The sequence below is a fragment of the Plecotus auritus genome (assembly GCF_963455305.1).
Source record: "Plecotus auritus genome assembly, chromosome: 3".
Lineage (NCBI taxonomy): Eukaryota > Metazoa > Chordata > Mammalia > Chiroptera > Vespertilionidae > Plecotus > Plecotus auritus.
In genome coordinates this window covers 149246767-149272750 of record NC_137772.1, presented here as the reverse complement: position 1 = coordinate 149272750, position 25984 = coordinate 149246767, and the positions used below count along the sequence as shown (strand labels likewise).

At 41.5% G+C, this 25984-nt stretch overlaps 1 protein-coding gene across 1 annotated transcript in view; it reads right to left on the bottom strand.

The window, feature by feature from the left end:
- Positions 1-25984, bottom strand: part of PAWR (pro-apoptotic WT1 regulator) — a 115309-nt gene that overhangs the window by 15146 nt on the left and 74179 nt on the right. Inside the window, exons 3-4 of the mRNA XM_080660283.1 lie at positions 23790-23921; positions 10124-10158 (exon numbers count right to left, since the gene is read on the bottom strand). Coding sequence (XP_080516409.1) covers positions 10124-10158; positions 23790-23921 — 167 coding nt within the window. The remainder of the gene's footprint in view (positions 1-10123; positions 10159-23789; positions 23922-25984) is intronic.

The window sequence follows — 25984 nt, the reverse complement described above, 5'->3', positions numbered from 1 at the left end:
CACTGTAACTATTTATATTAATGTTATAGCTTATAACCTATCTCACTGAAAATGTAAGTTTTTCCAGTTAGGAGTCATTATACATGCTCATTTCTGGTATATATTTCTGGTATAGTGAATTACCCTAAAGAGATTAAATATGATAGTTATCTCATCAGTTGTTCAAATTTCACTACCTGAGACCTAGACAAAACAAATACAGAAAACAACACATCCTTCCATATTTAGGTCACTGTATTTGGTAAGAAGAGCTAAAATTATACACTCTTCATTATCTTAGCATGCATGCCCCAGACACGTACCTTGCACCTCAGAACTATTAAACAAATATTAAACATAAAAATCCATTTTGATTTTTCAACCAAGCAATATGAAAAAATAGGAATCACACAAAAACTTACACATGAATGTTTATAGCATATTATGTTATGTATTCTAATATAATAATTCATATTAACCAAAAGGTAGAAACGACCTAATGTCCATCAACTGATGAATGATTAACCAAAATGTGGTATAACCAAGAATGCTACTATTAATATGAATAAATCTTAAAAACATTATGTAAATTGAAAGAAGCCAAACCAAAAGGCCATATATTGTATGATTCCATTTATATGAAATATCCAACACAGGCAAACCTATGAAGACAGAAAACAGAGAACTGGTTGCTAAGGGCTGGGTTGGGAGTTAACTGTTAATGGATATGTGGTTTCCCCCTTTTTTTGGTGGGGGAGGGAGTAGTTATGGAACTAGATAGTGGTGATGGTTGTACAACCTGTCAATGTACTATAAACTGGTGAATTGAACATTTTCAAAGGATTAATTTTGATATTTGAATTATATCTCAATAAAGTTATTTTATAGAATAGCATGTCCAGATTAGTGGTTAATTTCCAAGGAAATATAATACTGTACAAAAAAATGCACTTAAAATATTTATGCCAAATATTATTAACGTAAATTATCTTTCTTGATTATAAAGACATTTTAGATCTTGTAGCTAAAACAAAGTAAATTAGCTAAACAGACTCTATGAAATCTACGTCCACATATGTAAAGTTAAAGAACAAAACTAAAAAATAAAACAACCCATGTTGAACAGAAAAAAATCCAGTTACAAGTACCTACTTTTCAGTTACTTGAAGTCAAAATAAGCCAAATCAAATTGTAAAACAAACATTCTACATTCTACCCATACCAGGCAAATTATTATTATTATGAGATAAAGCAACATATGCTGAAAAAAATCAGTCAATTAATAACTGTCTGATCTCACACAAGTCATTCAACTTCACTGTACCTTGGTTTCCTCATCTGTAAAATAGAGATAATAAAACATCTCCCTCATGAGGTTATTGCAGAATTGGCTGAATTAACACATATGGCAAGTACTTTGAATAGTGTCTGATACATAAGGAACACTATATAAATCTTAGCTAATAATTACAACACAGAAAAAAAGTTCACAAATCCACCAGAGAAGAATTCAGACCACGAAAATTACCAGTATCTCAATTACTTTTAAAATATCATTTTGTGACTTTCCTATCCATTTGCAAAATACATTAACCAGAAGAGCCAGCTATTGTATCATTATAGCATTTGGTAAAATATAGATACTAGAGGCCCAGTGCATGAATTTGTGCACAGGTGGGGTCCGGCCGGCCCGGCCCCAATTGGGGCAGATCAGGGATGGGGCAGATCAGGGCTGGGCCTGTCGGGAGGAGGAGATGGCGGGAGGTTGGCTGGCCAGCCCGCCCCCATCGGGGCCCGATCAGGGCCGGGCCTGCTGGAAAACGGGGCCGAGGGCGATTGGCCAGTGGGCCCCACCCCTGATTGGGGTTGGGGAGCAGGTTGGGGGTGGGGCCAGCCATGGGGAGGGGCTGTGGGTGGTGGGCTGGCCAGCTCCACCCCTGAACAGGGTAGGGGGTACCGATTGGGGGGCCAGCAGCCTGGGGGAGGGGCCATGAGTGGTTGGCCAGCCGACCCTGCCCCTGATGGGGTGGGGGGGGGTGCGATCAGGGGTGGGATGGCCGAAGTGGGGGTGCTGCAGGAGGTTGGTCACCCAGCCCCGGCCCCTATTGGGGTAGGGGGTGCAATCAGGGGGAGGCCGGCTAGAGGGAGGGGCTGCGGGCCTATCGTGGTGGGCGGGCTGATCAGGGGCAGGGCTGGCCAGGGGGGAAGGGAGGGGGCGTTTGGCCGGTGGCCAGCTCTTGATCGGGGTGGGAGAGTCTAATCAGGGGCAGGTTGGCAGGGGTGAGGGGCCACGAGGTTGGCCAGTTGGCCCTACCCCCTGATCGGCCGGTTCGCTGGCCACAATGGGCATCACAGCAACCGGTCGTTATGACCGTTAAGGTCGCTGGTTTTTTATATATATAGACTAGAGGCCCGGTGCATGAAATTCGTGCACTGAGGGGGTTGTCCCTCAGCCCAGCCTTCATCCTCTCCAATCTGGGACCCCTTGAGGGATGTCCAACAGCCCATTTAGGCCTGATCCCAGCCCAGCCTTCACCCTCTCCAATCTGGGATCCCTCTCACAATCTAGGACTGCTGGCTCCCAACTGCTCACCTGCCTGACTGACTGACTGCCCCTAACCGCTTCTGCCTGCCAGTCTGATCCCCCCTAACCATTCCCCTGCCAGCCTGATCAACGCCTCACTGCTCCCCTGCTGGTCCGATTGCCTCTAACTGCCCTCCCCTGCTGGCCTGGTTGCCCTCAACTGCCCTTCCCTGCAGGTATGCTCCTCCCAACAGCCCTCCCCTGCAGGCCTGCTCCCTCCTAACAGCCCTCCCTGAGGGGAAGCCAGGTGGTTGACCAGTCAACTGTCTGCCCCCTGGTGGTCAGTGCATGTTATAGCAAGTGGTTGAGTGGCCTTAGCATATCATTAGCATATTACACAGGGGAGGGCAGCCTCCCCCACCCAACTACCCTCCCCTGCAGGCCTGGTCCTCCCAAACTGCCCTCCTCTGTAGGGCTGGTCCCCCCAACTGCCCTCCCACGCAGACAGTTGACAGCCTGCCCCACCACGATAGGACCGCAACCCCTCCCCCCTGGCCAACCTGCCCCTGATCGCACCCACTACCCCATTAGGGAGCGGGGGCTGGGTGGCCAACCTGGTCCCCACAACTGCCCTCCCCTGCAGGCCGCCCCCCTCCCCAATCGGGGCAGGGGACCAGGGTTTAAAGAACCACTTAGTCACAACAAACTTCCTTAGTTTGTAGGTCAGGGGTTACACCAAAACATCATCCTTTATCCCTCCCCTGCCCCGATTGTGCCCTCCCCTGCAGGCCTGGTCCTCCCAAACTGCCCTCCCCTGCAGGCCTGGTTCCCCCCAACTGCCCTCCCCTGCAGGCCTGGTCGCCCCCAACTGTCCTCCCCTGCAGGCCTGGTCCCCCCAAACTGCCTTCCCCTGCAGGCCTGGTCCTCCCTAACTGCCCTCCCCTGCAGGCCTGGTCCCCCCTAACTGCCCTCCCCTGCCCCTGATCAGCCCGCCCCACCATGATAGGCCTGCAGCCCCTCTCCCTGGCCGGCCTGCCCCTGATCACGACCCCTACCCCAATAGGGGGCGAGGCTGGGTGGCCAACCTGGTCCCCACTACTGCCCTCCCCTGCAGGCCGCCCCTCCCAACTGCCCTCCCATGCAGGCCTGGTCACCCCCAACTGCCCTCCCCTGCAGGCCTGGTCCCCTCACACTGCCCTCCCCTGCTGGCCTGATTGCCCACACTGCCCTCCCCTGCCGGCCATCTTGTGTCCACATGGGGGCAGGATCTTTGACCACATGGGGGCAGCCATCTTGTGTGTTGGAGTGATGGTCAATTTGCATATTACTCTTTTATTAGATAGGATGCTAATCTTATATAGTAAAAGCCTAATATGCTAAGTGTCTGGTGGTCCGGTGACCGGTCGACTGTTTAACCAATCGAAGTGTAATATGCTAATGATATGCTAAGGCCACTCAAACGCTTGCTATGACGTGCACTGACCACCAGGGGGCAGATGCTCCAACTGGTAGGTTAGCTTGCTGCTGGGGTCTGGCCAATCCGGACTAGACAAGATGGGGCCGGACATGCCCTGGAGCCCTCCCATGATCCCTCCCCTGCCCCAATTATGCACCGGTGGGGCCCCTCAACCTGGCCTGCACCCTCTCACAATCCGGGACCCCTGGAGGGATGTCAGAGAGCCGCCTTCAGCCCAATCCTGCAGGCCATTCCCCTTGGGAGGGCACCAGACACAGGGCTCATGGCTGGCGAGCACCACTGTGGCGGCGGTGCCTCCGCGAGCCTCTCCCGATCGAGACTGATTGGGCACAAGCCCACAGCAGGTGCAGTGGGGTCGGGATGAGCGGGAGTGGCAGGTAGGAGCTGCAGGCGGTGCTGGACTGCGTGTTTCGGCCTGATCCCTGCAGGCCATCCCGAGGGACCCCACCCATGCACGAATTCGTGCACTGGGCCTCTAGTACAGACATAAAAGATCTTGAGAAGGAACAGGTTCCTTTAGAAAAGTTCACATACAGCTCAAGAAGACTGGGAGATACATTTGGTCTTTAGTCTGAAATTTCTTACTTTTCAAGGATGATGTTTTGGTATAACCCCTGACCTACAAACTAAGGAAGTTTCTTGTGACTAAGTGGTTCTTTAAACACATGTGCAAACAAGAACTACTGGTTTTATAACAGTGGTTATAAAGAAACTTTCATTTAGAAAAAAAAATTAACAGTTGTGTTACAACATCTTAAATCTCTGTATGAATATTATGTTTCTAAATAAATTATTCACTTTCCAAACTTATATAGGGCCTATTCAATTTCCTATGAAAGAGCATTAAGATTCACATGACAATTAAAGGTCTGACTTTTCTTTATATTAGCTCAAAAATAAGAGATCTGACATAATTCAAGATATACAGTATCTTTTAAAAGTGACACTTCTTTTATTTACACATTAAGTGAAGTATGAAAAGGAGGGCCTTCTGAAATTAGACGGAAGTTCTTCTAACACCATATGTGGACAGCTGTGGTTCACAGTGAGGTATGACGTTTGAGGTGTGTGGTTTGTGCATTTCTATGTGGCTTGGTTGAGCTAGGTACAGTTTTCTGGGTGTACCTACTGTTTCTCATGAACAAAATTAAAATTCTGTATTAGCAAACTCAAATTGTGTTATAGTCAAATCGTTCCCTAATATGTCAACTGGGACAAATTCAAATTATCAAAACAAACATTTTAGCACAACTGACTTTGGAAGAGAATGCTGGTCCTTAAGGAAAAGAATCATAGTCACATTTTTTCAAAATAAAGAAATTACGGCAAAACAAAACAAAAAATTATGGGTCCCCAAAACAGTTATAGTGAGGGTCTCTGGAATACTTATGCTACACTTCACTGAAAAGGAGAAAAACAGAGATTGCTCAGTTGATAGCAGTCATTCTCTATACAACTTAAAATAAAAGTTGAAGATACTTGTTTTACATCAACTATGGAGCAAAACAGAATGCAAAATTATATGTCCATTATCCACACAGTTATACAAATAGAAAGCTTATAAATATAATGTTAATAGTAATTGATCTGTGTGGGTTTTTCTAATCCAAATATTCAATAGTAAGAATTACTTTTAAAATAAACAATTCTAAGTTGTATAAAAGTTCTACCCTGCTCATTTTCAGTAACTGCAAAAAAAATTGTAAGAGAAGTTCTAATAAAGCTATATGAATTATAGTTATAGAACAATAATTACATGAAACATTATATATAAGAAATAGTATTTTGCACCTACATTTCAGCTAAGATAACACTAATTCTTCCTAATATTCATATCCTGACGTGTCCAATGCTCTGCATATGAACAAAAATTTCCGTCTTATAACTTAAAAAACTTAAAATATTTCCTCTCTTGTAACTTAGCTAATTTCTGCTCAGAGAGAATCTATACTAATAATAGACAAATATGTAAATTGACCATCCCTCTGCAACACCCACAGCCAATCAGGAGTGAGTATGTAAATTAACCCGACAAAGATGGCGGGCCTATGGGCAGTGCACACACTGGTGCCGAGCAGCCGGGGTTCCAGGGACACCACTGGAGTGTCCAGTCCTGTCAGCCTGGCCTAGGGGCAGCTGAAGTTCCCAGTTCTTTTGATTTCTGCAGCCCCTGGACCGGAAGCGGAAACCAAGAGTGCGGGGAGCACCAGGAATTCTGGGAATCGTAGTTCTGGTGGCAGTCCCTGGACCGAAAGCGGAAGCCCAGAGCGTGGGGAGTACCGGGAATGCTGGGAATCATAGTTCTGGTGGCAGACGCTTTGCAGGATCTCCTAGACACTAGAGCAAAATGAGCCTGGTGCAAGTTACTTTTGCGGGTGGGGGATGGAGGGAAAACAAAGGTGAGAGACATAAGTAAAGTCAGAGTGTCAAGGAAAGATTAAAAGGAAGATATTCTGCAACTTCTAGGAAATCTCCACCAATGGAGCAAAGAAAAAAAAAAAAAGACCTCTATTATTCTGTGAGCACCAAACCAAACTGGGTTGGGGTCTCAGACAATTCGCTCATATGATTGCAAAGACAGACAGAAACACCCAGATTGGAGAGGGCTCCCCTGCGGGCCCCCAGATTGGAGAGGGTGCAGGTCGGGCTGAGGGACCCACCACCTGTGCACAAACTTCGTGCACTGGGTCCCTAGTGTGATATAATAAAGGACTCGTGGAACTAAAACCATTTTCCTCATTTTGGAATGAAGATGCCTGTCCAGGTGCCTGATGAGGCTATTGTTAGGTAAGGTATGTGCAGGTGCTCAGTATACCATTAAAAGCTACATAAATATAACCTATTAATGTTACTGGAGGGGAGGCCAACTTAGAAACATACTTATCACCGTGCATAAATGTTACTTAATAAAATAATCAATAGTGTATTAAAAAATTTGTGAAAACAAAAGGACCAGTTAATTACTATGTGAGAATGATAAAACGTATTATCTGTCTTAACTTGCTTCCCCTGTTTCTTAATCGGTGCCATTCTTAACGGTTAAATTACATTCTTTAAGAATGGTAAATTATACATCCTGGCTAATCCTGCCCTTTGCAAGTCATTCAGGAAAAAAAGAGGTTTTATTTAGATATCACACCAAGCAGGATATCCACAGCCACACATCTAACAATCTCTCTTGGTTTTTTAAAAATAATTTTATTTTAACCAATACACTATAAACTTAACCAAGAAAACATTCTATTAAGAAAATTACACATTGGAAAAATAACCTGCAAACATGACACTGATCCATCTTTCCTAAACCTTGAGTTTCAGAAATTTCATGACCTCCTACATCTCCAAATACAGGCATCCAAGGGCTCCACATCCACAAATTCAACCAGCCTTAGATGTAAAATATTCAGAAAAAAAATGTTACATTGTTGCTGATGTGTGCTATGTAGTTAGGCCCATCCATGAGAGTTGCATCTATACTGAACATGTACAGACTTTTTGTCACTATTTCCTAAACAATACAGCATAACAACTACTTGCATAGCATTTACATTGTATTAGCTATTACAAATAATCCACAGATTATTTAAAGTGTTCAGGAGAATGTCCATGAGTTTATATAGTTACTTGAGTATTCCTAATTTTTGGCATCTGAGTAGGGTCCTAGAACCAATCCCCGAAGTATACCGAGCGATGGCTATAATTTCTCCAAGTTATTTAAACATTTTAAAAAGGGAGTCAGTGAACATGTGAGAGATGTTCAAGATAAGAGTGATTTCAATAGAATACAGTATTCCCCCCTTATCCACTGTTTCACTTTTCAGTTTCAGTTACCCATGGTCAACTGTATTCTGAAAATATTAAATGGAATATTCCAGAAGTGGAAAACAATTCATAAGTTTTAAATTGCAAGCCATTCTGAGTGATGCGATGAAATCTTGAGCCATCTAGGATGTGACTCACCCACATGTCCAGTGTATCCATTCTATTATACACTACCTATCCAGTCACATAATAGCCATCTCAGTTATTAGACTGACTGTTGAGGTATCACAGTGCTCCTGTTTAAGTAACTCTTATTTTATTTTACCTAATAATGGCCCCAAAGCCAAAAGTAGTGAGGCTGACAATTCCGACATGCCACAGAGAAGCAGTAAAGTGATTCTTAAAAATCACCATAAAGTCAGTAATAGCCTAATGCTATGTCACAATACCTACATCATTCACCTCACTTCATCTCATCACATAGACATGATATCATCTCACGTTATCACAAAAGAATGAGTACAGTACTATCAGATATTTTGAGATAGAGACTATATTCATATTAGTATAATAATTGTTCTATTTTATTATTAATTGTTGCTGCTAATTTCTTATGATTCCTAATTTATAAATTAAACTGTATCATAGGTAGGCAAGTATAGGAGGAAACATAGTATATAAAGGATTCTGTACACATGGTTTCAGGTACCCACTGGGGGTCTGCTGGTACCTGAAACATCTGCTGGTAAGGGGGGATGGCTAAGTATTAAAATTAGAGCTTCTCTTAATCAATGTTTTATTTTAGACAAGATATAATAAACAAAACTTTTAATCAAATATTCTAAATTTTAACATACACATAGAGGAAAACAAAAGTCTTATATGTATAAATCTAGGGAGATGGTCATGTGCAAGCATGTGGGTTCTGGAGTCAGATTGCCTGAGTTCAAATCCAGATTCCTCAGTTGACTAGCTTAGTAACCTCAGCAAAATTATTCTACCTCTTTAACCCCTCATCTATGAAATGAAACTAAATATTGTACCTCTTAACTGTGAGAATTAAATGAGATCTCTATGTAAAGCATTTTGGGCATTATAAGAACTTGGTAAGAGGTATAATTATTCCCTAATTATTAGCACAAGTATGAGCCCATCTTCTGCAACCTTTATGGCTTCAACAGGGAAGAAAGCTAACATCCCAGGCATCTGCATTAAACAACTTCTCATACCAAGTTCTGATTTTCTTCCTATATATGTGCACACACACTAAAACACATTTTCTGGTGAAAGCACTACTCATTGTATATAGGTGGTGCTATGGACTTACTATGGTCTGAATGTCTGTTAGTTCACCCCTCCCCCCAACCAACCCCCAATTCATGTCAAAATACTAATGCCCAATGTAATGGTATTCAGAGGTGGGGTCTTTGGAGGTGCCTAGGTCATGAAGGTGTAGTCCTCATGAATGGAATTAATGCCCTTATAAAAGAGACCCTACAGAGCTCCCTAGCTCTTTCCACCATGTGAGGACAGAGCAAGAAGTTGTCAGTCAGCAACCCAGAAGACGACCTTGACCAGAACCTGAACAAAATGGCACTCTGATCTCTGACTGCCAGCCTCCAGGACCATGAGAAATAAATTTCTGTTTTCTATAAGCTACCCAGTCTGTGGTACTTTGTTACAGCAGCCTGAACAAACTAAGAAAAGGACTGAACTGCACCCACCCAAAATGCACTTGGTAAAGCCCTAACCCTCAATGTAACGGTATATTTGAAAGGAGAGCCTATGGGAGGTAATTAGGTTTATGTGAGGTTGTGAGGATGGGGCCCTCACAATGGGATTAGTGTCTTTATCAAAAGAGACACAGAAGCCACTCTTTCTCTTTCCACCATTTGAGGAAAGGCAGGAAGGCAGCCATCTGCAAGTCAGGAAGACAACCTTCATCAGAACGCAATCATGCTGGCAACTCTGATGTTGGACTTTACAGCCCTCCAGAATTGTGAAAATATAAGTTTCTGTTTAAGCAATCCTGCCTATGGTTTTTTGTTATGGCAGCCCAAGCTAATTAATATAGGTGGTATTTTCAATGTTTAAACACATAAGGGAAAATAATCCCAAGTTTATATTTTGCTAAGTTCACCAGGCCCATACAAATTCACAGTGTGTACAGTTTCAAAGACTGCAAGGTATGCCAGAATATGTCATGGTTAGACAGACATTACACTCCTACTTACAGTGTAATTTCTTTTAAAAGCATAATATAAAGGTTTCTTGTTTTTCAAAAAGCTGCTCAAAACAGTTCTAGTTAGTTAAGCCATGGTGAGACAGACATTACACTCATGTCTACAATATGTTGTAAGTCATAACTTAAAGATTCTTACCTTTTGTATCTGCCTGAAACTGTTCTAGATGGCTCCTGTGAAATAAAAATAATGACATATCAATTTGAATGTGTGTGCAAGCACATGATTCTAGATTACATAAAACAGTTGATAGAAAATATCTCATTTTGAAAGAAAATAATTTAGAACAATTACTTTAAAAAATTTGCACTGCTGGTCAAACAAAACAAGACTCTACATCTGATATTTCAGACAAAACCAATCACTTTTTAAAAATTGTATAAAAGCTAAGAAAATAAAGGAAGCATCTTTCATCAACCATCATCTTTAAATATTTCTGAAAGTCAATGAACATTAAAATATGAAACAATTATAATCCTTTCCAGTCTTTTTTTATGGCCTCAAATTTTTTTAAAAAAGCTACAATTCACCATATATATATAATAACTATTGCTCATTTTTAAAGACAACTAAAAATAAAAAGTGAGAATGTATTTTTTAATGCTGATTCTAAAGTACAAAAAAAAAATTGCTGTTAAGTTAGTATTAATCACTGGGGTGGAAAAATTATTATCTTGCCCAGGCTCTCCCAATATTTTTACATTATCATTTTATAAAAACTAGTCAAAATTAAATGGTGAGTCTTGTAAACACCGATAACTCTTTTTTCTATTTAATCATTAAAAGTCTCCAAGAGAGACCCTACAATGAAAAAATTTCAGATATAATTAAAGTCAGATAATAACCTCTCTTCATAAGATGACCAGATTCCAGACTGAGAGCACTGACTGCGTGGTGCAATAAAGGACATATTAATGTGGGAACAGTACAGCAAACCATATAGTTAGACTAAGATTTAGATCTAAGTGCCAGCACTACGGGTAAGTTATTTAACATCTATCAGTCTCAGTTTCTTCCTCTTCAAAAAAAAGTAATAGCCAATATCTATTTTACTGGATTATTGTGGAAATTAAATGGCATAGGTGAATAAAAAAGTTCGCACAACTCCATTGTAATTAACTCATTACGGGAGTAACCAGGTGACAGGACGAGAAGTACCGCTGTGTGTGGGCTTGACTTAGCAGAATTACCTCTGAGGAAGCCATGCTTTGCCAGTTGGTTCAAAGACATTGTACCCTTGGGCATCAGCTATTCTTTACTTGCTAGGCAAAGTAAAATTTAGACCAGCTATTTTCAACGGTGTGCTGAATTTTAAAACATGAAATACCTGACTATTTAGTCAGGGCACTGACCTCTTTTCCCTTAGATTGTCAAATTTAAAAAATGGCAACAGCCAACACATTAGCCATCTGGTGTGAATGAATCAAAATTATACCTTTTTTTTTTTTTTGTCAGTTCAGCAAAAAATATATATATATTGGTGTGCCACAGAATTTTAGTGACTGGATCATGTGTGCCATGAGATGAAAAAGGCTGAAAATGGCGCTTTACAGTTTCTTTATTTGCCTGTCATTAATGTGGCACCTTATAAAGATAAGGCAGATGAATTCTTGGTACTCTGTACAGCAAACATGTGAAACATCTATTTATAAAAATATGAAATCTCTAGTGAATACCAACGAAGAATATACTTTATAAAATTTAGTTTTTAAGTTATTTTTGAACCATAATAACTAGGTTAAAATGTTTAATCACTGGTTATTCAGATAAAGCAGAAAGACATAATAAGCTTATGTGTATCCACTCAAAATACATTTTATTGAATGCTGATGATAATGGTTTCATATGGAACTTATTCCCCTAAAATTTCACAAACAGTAGTTCAACTAACATTTTATAACAGTTTTCTTTTATAAAAATTCCCTAATCTTATTCTATATGAACTAAAACTAAGGCATACACCTTAAATAATACCTGTCTAAATAAGCATTAGAAAAAAATGCTAATAATGCCCTAAATTCCAAAACATCGTATCTCTTTGTTTGTTCGTTTGTTTGTTTGTTTTTGTTAATCCTCATCAGAGGATTTTTTTTTTTCATTGCTTTTCAGAGAGAGTAGAAGGGAGAGATGGAGGTAGGGAAAGACGGAGGGGGAAGAAAGAGAGAGAAAAAAAATCACTATGAGAGACATATTGACTGGTTGCCGCCCACAACATAGAGAGCAAACCACAATCCAGGTACATGCCCTTGATTGGGAATTGAGCCCTCAACCTTTTGGTGCTCAGGCTGCCGCTCTAACTACTGAGCACACTAGCCAGGGCTCTCATTTTAATTATAACTGACATATTTCAAAACATGACATCACCTTGATTACACAGACTACCGCTTACTGAAACAGAATAAGCAGAACTGCTGATAAAAACAGCCCTTACTGGATTTACTGATCTGTGGGTTACTGATGTATAGATTGAAATGGTGTAACAACCTGGCAATAAATTAATATTCCTGAAGCTTAAATAGGCATTGCCCTAATGTGGTTAAACTTTGACTAATAGTTTTAAAGCAGACTTTTAATAAATACAGAAATGTGGAATGGATGGCATTTTCAGCAACACTAAATTATACTGGCAATATACTCATTTTATACTTTGCTCCAACTATAAATGAAAGTCAGTATCAGACAAGTTTCCAGTTGAATACAGTAACAGAAAGTTAAAGAATACGAATTTTCCACATTTCTTAGTTTTTTTTAAAAAAAATGGTCACTTAAAACTTATCTCAACTAAGTAATACAGTATTTGCTATAGAGTTAAAAGTTAATATGCTAATATGCTTGATCAAATCACTCCATCCTTATGTCCAAGATGTGCAAACAATTAGAATTTAATGATTTGCCTTCATAAGCGTCTATAGACCAACTTTAAAATCATTTTTCGTGAGAATTTTCAACTGAAAATATTCAAGAACACCTAAATTGTAATATATTTATTTTTATAATATTCATGACAAATTGATTTTTTAAATTAAATTCAACATATAATGGCATATGGGGATGGTTTTCGTTTTGCACATGTGGCAGTTAACTGGTTAAGCTTATTTATATACTAGAGGCCAGGTGCATGAAATTCGTACCCAGGAGGGGGTGTTCCTCAGCCCAGCCCGCACCCTCTCCAATCTGGGACATCCCTCTCACAATCCAGGACTGCTGGCTCCCAACCACTTGCCTGCCTGCCTGCCTAATTGCCCCTAACTACCTCTGCCTGCCAGCCTGATCACCCCCTAACCCAGGGGTGGGCAAACTTTTTGACTCGAGGGCCACAATGGGTTCTTAAACTGGACCGGAGGGCCGGAACAAAAGCATGGATGGAGTGTTTGTGTGAACTAATATAAATTCAAAGTAAAGGAGCAGAGGGGAGAGTAAGAGAACCGGATAGAACAGCCGGATCCGGCCCGCGGGCTGTAGTTTGCCCAAGGCTGCCCTAACCACTCCCCTGTCAGCCTGATGGATGCCTAACTGCTCCCCTTCCAGCCTGATTGCCCCTAACTGCCCTCCCCTGCCAGCCTGGTCACCCCTAACTGCCCTCCCCTGCCGGCCTAGTTGCCCCTAACTGCCCTCCCCTGCTGGCCTGGTCACCCCTAACTGTCCTCCCCTGCAGGCCTGGTCGCCCTCAATTGCCCTCCACTGCTGGCCAGGTCACCCCTAACTGCCCTCCCTTGCCAGCCTGGTCACCCCTATCTGCCTGCCCCTATAGGGCCGGTCCCCCCCAACTGCCCTCCCCTGCAGGCCTGGTCATCCCTAACTGCCCTCCCCTGCAGGCCTGGTCCCTCCCAATTGTCCTCCCCTGCCAACCTGGTTGCCCCTAACTGCTCTCCCCTGCCAGTCTGGTCACCCCCAACTGCCCTCCCCTGCAGGCCTTGTCCCTCCAAAATGCCCTCCCCTGCAGGCCTGGTCCCCCCTAACTACCCTCCCCTGATGGCCTTGTCACCCCTAACTGCTCTCCCCTGCCGGTCTGGTCGCCCCCCAACTGCCTTCCCCTATAGGCCTGGTCCCACCCAACTGCCCTCCCCTGCTGGCCCCGTCACCCCTAACTGCTCTCCCCTGCAAGCCTGGTCCCCCGCAACTGCCCTCCCATGCTGGCCTGATCGCCCACAACTGCCCTCCCAGCCAGCCATCTTGTGGCGACCATCTTGTGTATTGTAGTGATGGTCAATTTGCATATTACCTCTTTATTATATAGGATAACTAATACTCCAATAGTTAAAATTCTGATGAAGGCAGACAACACGTTTACTCTTTATTGGTAGATTTGAATGTTCTTTTATTAGATTACCAAACTTGCAACTAAATATTACTTCACAGTGATTCTAGTAATCAAATTACATTTCTTAAAAATGTAATGTTCCCCAAATTGGATAGACTATATTAGTATTAGTAGAGAATTTCGAAAGGGTAGCACTTTACTTATAATGTGTCTCTAAAATCAATAATTACAGATGGAATTTAAAGTGATCTCTATATTTTTTGAAAAAGAGAAAACTGGGCATATCTTGAATAAGAAATGTTAGATAGAAAAAGCAATCCCTACTGTGCAGCGAAAAAGTCCCTTAGAATTTTAAGGAGGAAACTGCTTGAAGTTTCTACACATTAAAACAAAATTCTATACAAATGTAAATTCCACCCTAGATTTTTTAGCCAAAAGCTTCTATATTTCTGTGGCCACAAGATTTCCAAGCAAACGGTGACAACTTAATAATTACTGTTACAGTTAATTCTATTCTAAATATGAGGGGGAGTAGGGTGGAGGAAATACCACTATCATGGAAACTTCTAGGAAAAAATACAAATGCTGCCCTAGATGGTTTGGCTCAGTGGATGGAGCGTCGGCCTGTGGACAGAAGGGCCCAGGTTCGATTCTGGTGGTCAAGGGCACATGCCTGGGTTGAGGGCTCGATCCCAGTAGGTGGCGTGCAGGAGGCAGCCAATCAATGATTCTCTCTCATCATTGATGTTTCTATCTCTCTCCACCTCTCCCTTCCTCTCTGAAATCAATAAAAATACATTTAAAAAAGTCTTTATAAGAAAAAAAATACAGTGCTAAGACTGATATTGGTCTTAAAATTTTGTTTAAAAGACTATGTAATTAGACCTTCAAATAACCCCAAAGCCTGTTATGCAACTGGTTTAAAATATACTTTTCCTGGAATAATCTTCCTTGCAATGGGATAGTTTATATTACTAAAGGGCAGAGGAATAGAACTATGTAGAGCTTAGAAAATGTTGGCAAAGCACAAACTGTTTTGTATAAGTTTAAACAAAACATTCTACTATATTCAAGCTAAGAATGGTCAATAAGGAAATCCCAGAAACATTGTCTTTACAGGTGCAGTAGCTGATCAGAACTAGTCAAGTATAAACAAGTATAGAAGCACATGTGACATGCCTTGGCTGGTATGGTTCAGAGTGTTGGCCTGCCCACAGAAGGGTCTCAGGTTTGATTCCTGGTCAAGGTATCTGAATTGCAGGTTCCATCCCTGGATCCTGGTGTGTCTCTCTCACATCAATGTTTATGTTTCTCTCTCTCTCTCCCTCCCACTCTATATAAAAATCAACAGAAAAAATATCCTCAGGTGAAGATTTTTTTTTAAATCACATATAGCAAAATAATACTTAAGTTATTGAATTAATTAGCAACAAAGTCATAGCTCCCAGTAAAATTATGGTGTAACATGCTAACTGGCCCTCAAGAATGATTTAAAATACATATACATAATGTAGCAAGACAGGCTGAAGATGAATACAAAATAAAATACAGGCAGTCCTGGGGTTACATGGACTTGATGTACGTCGTTTAGTGGTTACGTCGCCATCTCTCATTTATTTAAAAAAAAAAAGTTCTGACATTTCAACGTATGTACATATGTGCTTTATGTATTTTATTATTTATTTACTACAAGGTCAGGAATTGTTATCTTTCCTTTTTTTTTTTTTTTACTGTTTCACTTCATTACTGCTGTGTATGTGCTCCATGTGAGTGACATAGTTGCTTATGCAGGTGGGTTCTGACTTACGGCAAAAATCGCATTACGTTGCGCTGTAGGAATGGATCTCCTTCATAACCCGAGGACCTACTGTATCTGTAATGTGTCCTATAAAGAGGCAATATGCAAATTGACCATCACACCGTCACACAAGATGGCCGTCCCCATGTGGTCACAAGATAGCCGGCAGGGGAGGGCAGTTGGGGTCGACCAGAACAACAGGGGAGGGCAGTTAGGGGAAACCAGGCCTGCAGGGGAGGGCAGTTGTGGGGGACCAGGCCTGCAGGGAGGGCAGTTGGGGGGGACCAGGCCAGCAGGGGAGAGCAGTTAGGGGCGACCAGGCCGGTGTGGGAGGGAAGTTAGTGGCAACAAGGCCTGCAGGGGAGGGCAGTTGGGGAGGACCATGCGTGCAGGTGAGGGCAGTTAGGGGCAATTGGGCCAGCAGGGGAGGGCAGTTAGGGGCAATCGGGCCAGCAGGGGAGGGCAGTTAGGGGTGACCAGGCCAGCAGGGGAGGGCAGTTAGGGGCAATTGGGCCAGCAGGGGAGCAGTTAGGCGTCCATCAGGTTGGGCTGGCAGGCAGAAGTGGTTAGAGGCAATCAGGCAGGCAAGCAGGCAAGCAGTTGGGAGCCAGCAGTCCTGGATTGTGAGAGGGATGTCCCAGATTGGAGAGGGTGCAGGCTGGACTGAGGGACCCCCCCCTCGTGCACGAATTTTGTGTACTGGGCCTCTAGTTGAACAAATAAGAAAATATATTCAGAATAATGGGAAATAGGTTTCTCAATGTCATACAAAGGGAGGTACAGGCACTAGAATAAACCTTATGGTATCAGGCTAGAATTAGAGTTATTGGTATATATTAGTTTCAATATCTATATGGATAGATATACATATATACACCAACATAGACTTGCATATATTTTGCAGGTCTGCACACAGAGAGGAACTAGGAATAGTGACATCTTTTTTTTTAAATTTAAATTCTTTAATGTTTAGGAATAGTGACATCTTAATAACACAAGATATACATGCTACCCACAGCCTAGATCTTGGCTTCAAAATATCATTTTCCAGTAAAAGGAATCAAGCCTCTTTAGAGAAATGGTTGCTTCCAAGGCTAGAGGTAGAAAAGTTAAAGATGAGCCTGTAACATCTTATTATACCAGAAAACAAAGAAGTATTCTAAGAATGATGGAGATGTGGCAAAGAATACAAAAGCTTAAAGGGGCTCCACTGGCCAAATGTCAGATAATTTGAATAACAAAGTAAATAATGATAGTTTGGTGGTAGACAAAATAATAATCCTCACAGATATCTACATCCTAATCCTAAAACCTTCTAACATATTAGGTTACATAGCAAAGGGAAATTAAGCTTGTAATCAACAACTCTAAATGGGGAGATTATCCTGGGTTATTTGAGGGCCCAATGTAACCACAAGGGTCATTAAAAGTGAAAGAGAGAGACAGAAGAAAGGCAGAAGGAGATAGGACTAAGAAGAAATGTGAGAATGACACCATATAAGGACTCAACCCACCATTGCTGGCCTTGAAGAAGGAAGGGGACAACTGGCCACTAAGAGCTGGAAAGGAAACTGATTCTCACCTAGAGCCTCCAAAAAGGAATTCAGCCCTGACTTTAGTCTATGATTTCAGTCCTCGATTTTAGCCCAATGAGATCCATGTAGGACTTCCAACTTAAAGAACTGTAAGATGATAAATGTGTTGCCAAATTGTGGCAATTTGTTACAGCACCAATAAAAAACAAATACAGATGGTAACAGGGTATAACCCATCAGATAAACTAGGGAATAGTAACTCGATAAAGAGATATATATACCTATATATATAAAAGGCTAATATGCAAAGTGTCCCCTCGGGAGTTCATCCGAGAGACTGGGAGTTCGATCACTTGCTATGACGTGCACTGACCACCAGGGGGCAGCACGAAACGAAGGAAGGTCCAGGCTGGCAGTCGGAAGGCCCCAATTGGCCCTGATCGCTGGCGAGGCCTAGGGACCCTACCTGTGCATGAATTTTGGCACCAGGCCTCTAGTAAGTAAATAGATATATGATAAATGGACAGAGATAGAATGTTTGATGGGGATTAAGATATCTACATGGTTCAAAGAACTTATCCACAACTGCAGCCTGGCACAGTTGGGGGGGGAGGGGGACTGGACCATCACGCCCTCGCACAAAAAATACTTTTTTCTTTCAATTTTATTTTGTACTGGAGGCCCAGTGCACAAAATTTGTGCACGGGTGTGGTCCCTAAGCCTGACAGGTGATCAAAACGTGAGCATGGAAGGGCAGGCCCCAGCTGACTTCTGGGCCCTGGGAAGCACCTCGGGCCCCACGCGCCAACCTCCGCCTGAATCACAGTGCCCGAGTCACCACACGGAGATGCGGTGAGCACAGCCAGAAGCCGCGGGCTGGGGCACGGCGTGGGCCTCTGGGCTGCCCAGCAGCGCTGCACGGAAGCCATGCGGGAACTGCGCTCTCTCCCGGCCGGCCTCACACACCAGCTCCTGTGTGAACCCATGGGGAGCCCGGCCGGCCCCTGCAGTCCTGGCGGCTGCGGCCTGGCTCACCCAGAAGGGGCCAGGGGCTGCGTGAGTGCAGGGCAGGCTCCTCGCGGGTGCCCGGCACCTAAGTTCAGGGACTTCCCCGGTGTGCGAGCCCTGGCGTCCCGGGGGACCGTAGCAGGGGGAGTGAGAGTGAGCTCTGTAAACACCCCGCATTCTCACCGCACCTCCATTCCCATCACCCCACCCCCAGGTAGCTGGCAAGAGGTCGCAGCCTCCTACCTGTGCGCTGAGGGAGGATGGTCGCCACCACCCAACACCAGTTCCCCTCCCAGCCAGGGGCCCGGCCCCAACTGGGCAATCAGAGCCTGCCACCGCTGGTTGCTGTCTGCGGGGTGATGGGTTGGGGCCGGGCCCCCCCGCCCAGCTCCCTCAGCACCTGGGAGCCGAGCGGCAGCCCCCGCCCCTGCCGCCGCCACTGGTCGCCATCTGTGGGGCGATCGGCGGGGCAACTGGGCCCCGGCTCGCACCCACCTTGGCCTAGCGCCACCGACTCACCTGCTCCACCATCCCACCACGGTCCCACTCTCGTCGGGGCCCATTGGGGCCGGCAGCGCTCCACTGCCGCCCGCTGCCAACACCACATCGCTGATGCCCGCCATGTTCCATGCCACCCCCAGGTGGTCAGCACACATCATAGTGAGCGGTGGAACTCCCGGTCGAACAATTTGCATATCAGGCTTTTATTATAAAGGATTGGTTTCAGATGTATAGCTGAGTGATTAGACAAACATATACTTTTTTGTTTGTTTTATTAATCCTCACACAATGATATTTTTCCATTGATTTTTTAGAGAGAACGGAAGGGAGGGGAGGAGAGACAAAAATAGAAATATCAATGTGAAAGAGACACATCAATTGGCTGCCTTCCACGAGCAGGATTAGGAATAGAGCCTGCAACCAAGGTACGTGCCCTTGACCGGAATCAAACCTGGGACCCTTCAGTCCAAGGGCTGACGCTCTATCTACTGAGCCAAACCAGCTAGGGCAACAACCATATACTTTACATACTGTTCTCTTTGACATTTCCAGTACCCCAATTAGTATTATACATAGTTATCACAGTATTATTGACCATATTCCCTCTGCTTTTCTTACAGCCCTGTGACAATTTTATAACTACCAATTTTTACTTTAAAAAAAAAATACATTTTTATTGATTTTAGAGAGTGAAAGGGAGAGGGAGAGAAAGAGAAACACCAATGTAAAAGAGAAACATCAATAAATTATCTCCCACATGCACCCCGACTGGGGATTGAATGAGAAACCTGAGTATGTGCCCTGACCAGAATTCAACGGTGACCATGCTCAACCAACTCAGCCACACCAGCCAGGGTGCCAATTTTCACTTCTTAATTCCTTCACCTATTTTACCCAGCCCCCCAATTCCCTTCTTCTCTGGCAATCACCAGCTCTCTGTGTCTGAGTCTCTTTCAATTTTGTTTGATCATTTATTTTGTTCTTTAGAGTCCATAAATAAGTGAAATCATATGGTATTTGTCTTTCTCTGACTACTTATTTCACTTAGCATAATGGACCTAGAGGTCTACCCATACTATTGCAAATGGTAAGATCTCATTCGTTTTTATGGTCAAATAGTATTCCTTTGTGTAAAGTACCACAACTTTTTATCCACTCATCTATTGATGGGCACTTGGGTTGCTTCCATATCTTGGCTATTGTAAATAACACTGCAATGAACACAGGAGTGCATATATTCTTTCAAACTAGTGTTTTTGGGTTTCTTCAGATAAATCTCCAGAAGTGGAATAGCTAGGTCATAAGGCAGATCCATTTTTAATTTCACAAAATACTTATCTTTTTTTCTCTTGTTAATCCTGACCTGAGATTATTTTATCCATTGATTTTTTTTTTTTTTTCATAGAATAGAAGGGAAGAAGGGAAGGAAGGAGAGAGACAGAGAGAGAGACAGAGAGAAAACATCTATGTGAGAAAGGTACTTCTATTGGTTGCCACCCTTGCACCCTGACCAGGGGGTAGGGAAACCTGCAACCCAGCCATGTGCCCTTGACAGGGAATTGAAGGAGACCATTCGGTGCCTGGGCCAACATTTTAACCACTGAGCAACACCAGCCAGGGCAGAAAATTTTTTTAATTATTTTTTTATTACCACTAGTTCATATTATCCAAAACTATGTCAAGTAGAAACTTAAAATATTCTACCTTTTCCCAATGCCACATTCATATTTCTATTTTATTCTTCATATTTGAAGTTTTGTTTCACTGAATGGCTGACTCACAGATAATGCTAAGAAAAAAAAGTCTCTCTGGCTATTAAAAAAGCCTTAACTCAAGCAATGATACCAAAATTATCTCTGTTTTGATGTTTGAAGTTGAAGTTGCAAGCAAATATCTACCTATATGAGTAGTAAAATATGTGAGTTTAGATAGTAACTCAGGTCAGCTATGGAGACAGAGGAGTTTCTCTTCCCACTCCAACTTCAATGTGGCAATTTGGGGCCCTTGGAAGAGAAACCCACTTTCATCCTAGGCACAGAGCCTGGCAAAACAGACACTTGGAACCAAGGTAAAAATGAATCCCATCCTAACTGCTAATGACACAAACAAAAATGAAAGAAAGAGTGGGCCTGGCAAGAAATTAGAAAAGGTACAGGAAAAAAGATAAACTGTATGAGGCAGAAAGCTCCTCAGAGAACCCAGATCAGCTGAGACTGTTCCATATCTGCATATACTCTGTATTTGGGAATAAGCCATGTGTTCTAACACAAGCCACCCCAGCTTTCACTGGGTAAGGGCTTCATTCCACAGAAAGAAATCAACCCTCTTTCTAAAAGCTGCTGCCTGATGTTATCTGAGTATGCCAGAATAAGTGGCATGGCCAAGAACTGAAACCAGGTCTTAAAATGCTATATATTCTCACCACAGCCGGTGTGGCTCAGCATTGGTGTGGCTCAGCATTGGTTGAGCACTGTCCTGTGCTCCAAATGGTTGCCAGTTCAATTTCCGGTCAGGGCACATACCCAGGTTTCAGGTTCAGTCCCTGGTCAGGGTGCATACAGGGGGCAATCAATTGATGTCGCTCTCCCTCCCTCTCTCCTCCCTTCCTAAAAGAAATAAAAACCTATTTTTTAAAAATGCTATATTGCTTCTATCCAAATAAATTAAGCCTATATCTTCACCTGGACTAGGCCCATATTTTTTTAATTTTCAGATTAGGATTCTCATTCTCACGTTTAATTTATTTGTTCATCATTGCTCCATTCTAAAAATGAAAAAAAAAAAAGTCCTTTGAGAAAAAGAAAAACAAACAAACAAGGGAAATTAAGCACTGCTTATGTATTTTGCATCCAGGCACCAGGGCTCACGGAAAAATACATTTTTTTCATTGAATTTATTGGGGTGACACTGAGTAATAAAATTATATAGGCTTTAAGTGTACAATTCTATGATACATCATCTGTATATTGTATTGTGTGTTCACCACCCAAAGTCAAGTTTCTTTCTGTCACCATTTATCCTCCCTTTACCCTCTTCTACCTCCCCACCACTCCTTTCCCTCTGGCAATTACCATACTGTTGTCTGTGTGTATGAATTTTGGTTGTTTTTTTCCCCCCTTAATCCCTTCACCTTTTCACCCATCCCCAAACCCCTTCCCCCTGACAGCTGTCAGTCTGATCTCTGTATCTATGGGTTTGTTTCTATTTTGTTTATTTTAATTTTGTTCATTATATTCCACATATAAGTGAAGGTACTTATCTTTCTCTGACTGGTTTACTTCACTTAGCATAATACTCTACAGGTGGAATAAGCCCAGATTCAATTTCAACTTTGTTAGACAAAGGATACAAAGATAGTTTCAATTATGAAGTCACACAGATGCTGAAACACTGCTTGTTAGCTTACACCATGTTATCTGTAATAGGTTCTACTTGTCCTAGTAGCAACAATTTGGGTACAGGTGAACAGATAAACCTGTATCACACTTCGATTTTTCATGTCAATATATCTCCTCAAAGAGCAGAGGAGAACAAAGTCCTTTATCCACATTCCAAACCACCTCAAAATACTTTGCTTCTCTCTGCCAAATGCACTTTTATCATTATCTTGCAAATTAGTAGACAAGTTATATTTCATTTTTAACCAATAAAATGGGGGCATTATTGGAAACTCCTTTGAAAGTGGTATCTTAATAAAATTCATTTTAAAAAAGTCAAAACTGGAACTCTGAAAAGACTACACTAATTTAAGATCTCAAAATGTGATCAAATTAAGATTTCATTATATCAAGATCATTTCCAAGTTAGAGTTTATATTAAAGGATTCTGAAAGTGATTTTCTTAATATTAATACTTAGTCATCCCAATACCATCAACTTCCAATTATCTGTGCCATAAGAATTAAAAAAAACACAGCTAATTTAAAACTGAGTTAAATTTTATTTTAAAAAGCATTTTATAATTACACAGAAATTTAGAAGTTTCTAACAATTCACAATTTTATCTTTTATTATGTTTAAACATTTAACTTTGTAGAAACTTGCTATTGAACTCTTTTATTTGCTATGCAATTCTAAAACAAATATCAAACTAGAACAGAACTGTACACTCACTTAAACTTACTAAGAGGTAATTATTAGTCTTGGTTGTTTTTACCAAGAGGTGATTATTATTCTTGGTTGCTTTTACAATTGATACTGTTTATATCTGATACTTTTTATATTGTGATACTGTTTACTAGTCACTCAGCAAATACTCATTGATCAGAAAATAAAGACCAAACACTGCTTAAATAAGAAGTATTTGGATATAAGGACGATCAGTTTTTAAATCCATTGAAAATATTTCAATGGAGTTGATGCAACCAAAATGAAACTAGAAAAATTATTAATAGTAACTTACAAATTATCATTAAAATAGCTAGTGATGCCTGGCTGGAGTAGCTCAGTTGGTTGAGCGCAATCCTATGCACCAAAAGGTTGCCAGTTTAATTCCTGGTCAGGGTGTGTACAGGAAGCAATCGATTGATATGTCTCTCTCTCTCTCTCTCTCTCTCTCTCTCTCTCTCTCTCTCTCTCTCTCTCTCTCCCCCCCCCCCCCATCTCCCTCTCCCTCTCCCTCTCCCTCTCCCTCGGCATGTCTTCCAGTGAGGATTAAAAAAAAAAAAGAGCTAGTGACATCCTAGTATTTTTAAATACTCACTTGTAGCAAATAGGAACTGCCTGGATCTAACAGGCTGACAGCTTCATTCTGCATAGTGTTCTGTTGTGTAACTGCATCTTCTCGTTTTCGCTCTTTCTGCCCCGCTTCATCATCTTCATATTCATCTAAGCACTGAAAGAAAGAATAGTTTCCATTTTATCACTGAATATTAATAGAATGTTTTAAAAGTACATGTGAAAATACATTTGATAGTATAAGGAAATATTTGTGCATTCAGAAACTAATTTACACAATAAAGATGTTTCTTTCAGCAATATACTGATATACATTTCATTCCTGTAAATTAAATTATCTGCTTAATAGCCAGACTTCCAAATTCACATTACTGCCAACATTTAATCTCAAGATTTGCTTGAAGGTAGGGTTCACTCATTCTGTATCATCCATTCAACAAGTAAACAAACTGTGTCTACTTTAAACAAGGCACTTTTTGGAGGGAAACAAAAAAGATACACCACAGACAAGGTCTTATAGTCTACAGGGAAAATGAGACATCTATATAAAACTTAATGATAAAGGCCACTTTCTAGCTTATTAGTACCTGTAAGTACATATGGAAGAGTTTTTGCACCTCTACAAAGATCTGCAGAAGAGCTTATAATTTAAAGGATGGATAATATCTGGAACTGTAGATATAGAGAAAAGAGAATTTCAGTTGGTGGGAAGAGCACATGGAAAAACTTACAAGAAAGGGTGTTGCTAAAAAGCTGAATCAACATCAGCAGTATCTATCTCCCAACTTTTTACATGAAAAAACAATAACCCATAATCAGAAACAAAATTCTATCCATTACATCCATTGTTAACTGAACACATTCCTAACCAATACACTGCCCTAAAGGATTCTATGAAAGACAAAAAAATAAATAAACAGTATCCCTGCAGGCACTCTGCAAACACTAGGACACTGACCATCATACAGAATGGCAGGAAAGACAACAGAACTTACAAATTCTTTAAAGAGAGAGAGAGAGAGAAAGACGGAGGCCACTGTACAAGTCAAGAAGGATCACTAGAGTGTCTGGAACAGGAGGAACCTAGTACATAAGCAGCACATTCAGACACAAGGTTCACAAAGTGGGATATGGAAGCTGAGAAGGAATCTTAAATTAGAATGATGTGGGGAGAAAGTCAGGAAAAGAATGGAAGGGGTGAGGATAATGTTTAGGGTCCTCTCCTGTAATGAAACTGTGTGTATTGGTGTCATCTGGTCCTAGTCATGTAACCTATAGGAATTGAGGCTTGGATAACCAGTACAAGAAAAATGATGATACTGTCGCTACTGCAATTGCTATGAATAATAAACTGTCCTTGTCTCTGACCCAGGAGACTCCTGTCTTCTTCCAGGATCCATAAAACTATTGTAGGCTAACATGTTAGCCTGCAAGCAGGATAAGATCTCAGGTCCTTCACAGTTCACAAGGTGAAAATTAGAAAGGCATATGCTCTGATCACATATAAATAATATATAAATATACTATAAATAGCCTGAGAACTCTGTACTTTTCACTACATAACATGGAAAGATGTTATAGTGCTACAATTCCCTGGCATATAAGTAAAACATGATCAAACTGATTTTGAGAAAATAACCTGTATACAGCAATTAACTATACAGATTAAGAGAGACAAGGACCAAAAATGAAGAGACTAGTCAAATAACATAATAAATAATTTGATCCTATGAAAAAAATATTTCCTATGTGGAAAACAAAACCCAATAAAGGATCATGTTAAATGGCAAAATATAAACAAAATTTAAAAGCAAAATTAGATTTAAGACATTAATGTCCACCTTCAACATAGTTATTAACATCACTCTGGAAGGACTGTCTGATAAAACTAGGTAAGAAAAATAAGAGATTTCAGCACTATAAAGAAGGCAAAACTCCATCCCTTCAAATGATACGATTTTATCAAGAATATAACCCAAAATATTTTAGAATTATTAGAGCTACTTAAGATGGCTTTTCAATAAGTAAGCAAAATTAAATAACTTCCCAAAGTAACATCAGTAGCCAATGAAATTATATAATTTTAAAAATAACCTTAATAAACTAAAACATTTTATAAAAAAACTATAAAACGACTACAAATATAAATTAAAATCCATTCTTAAATTGAGAAAAACTTAATATTGTAGGTGTCAATAATCTTAAATCAAGTTATAAAAT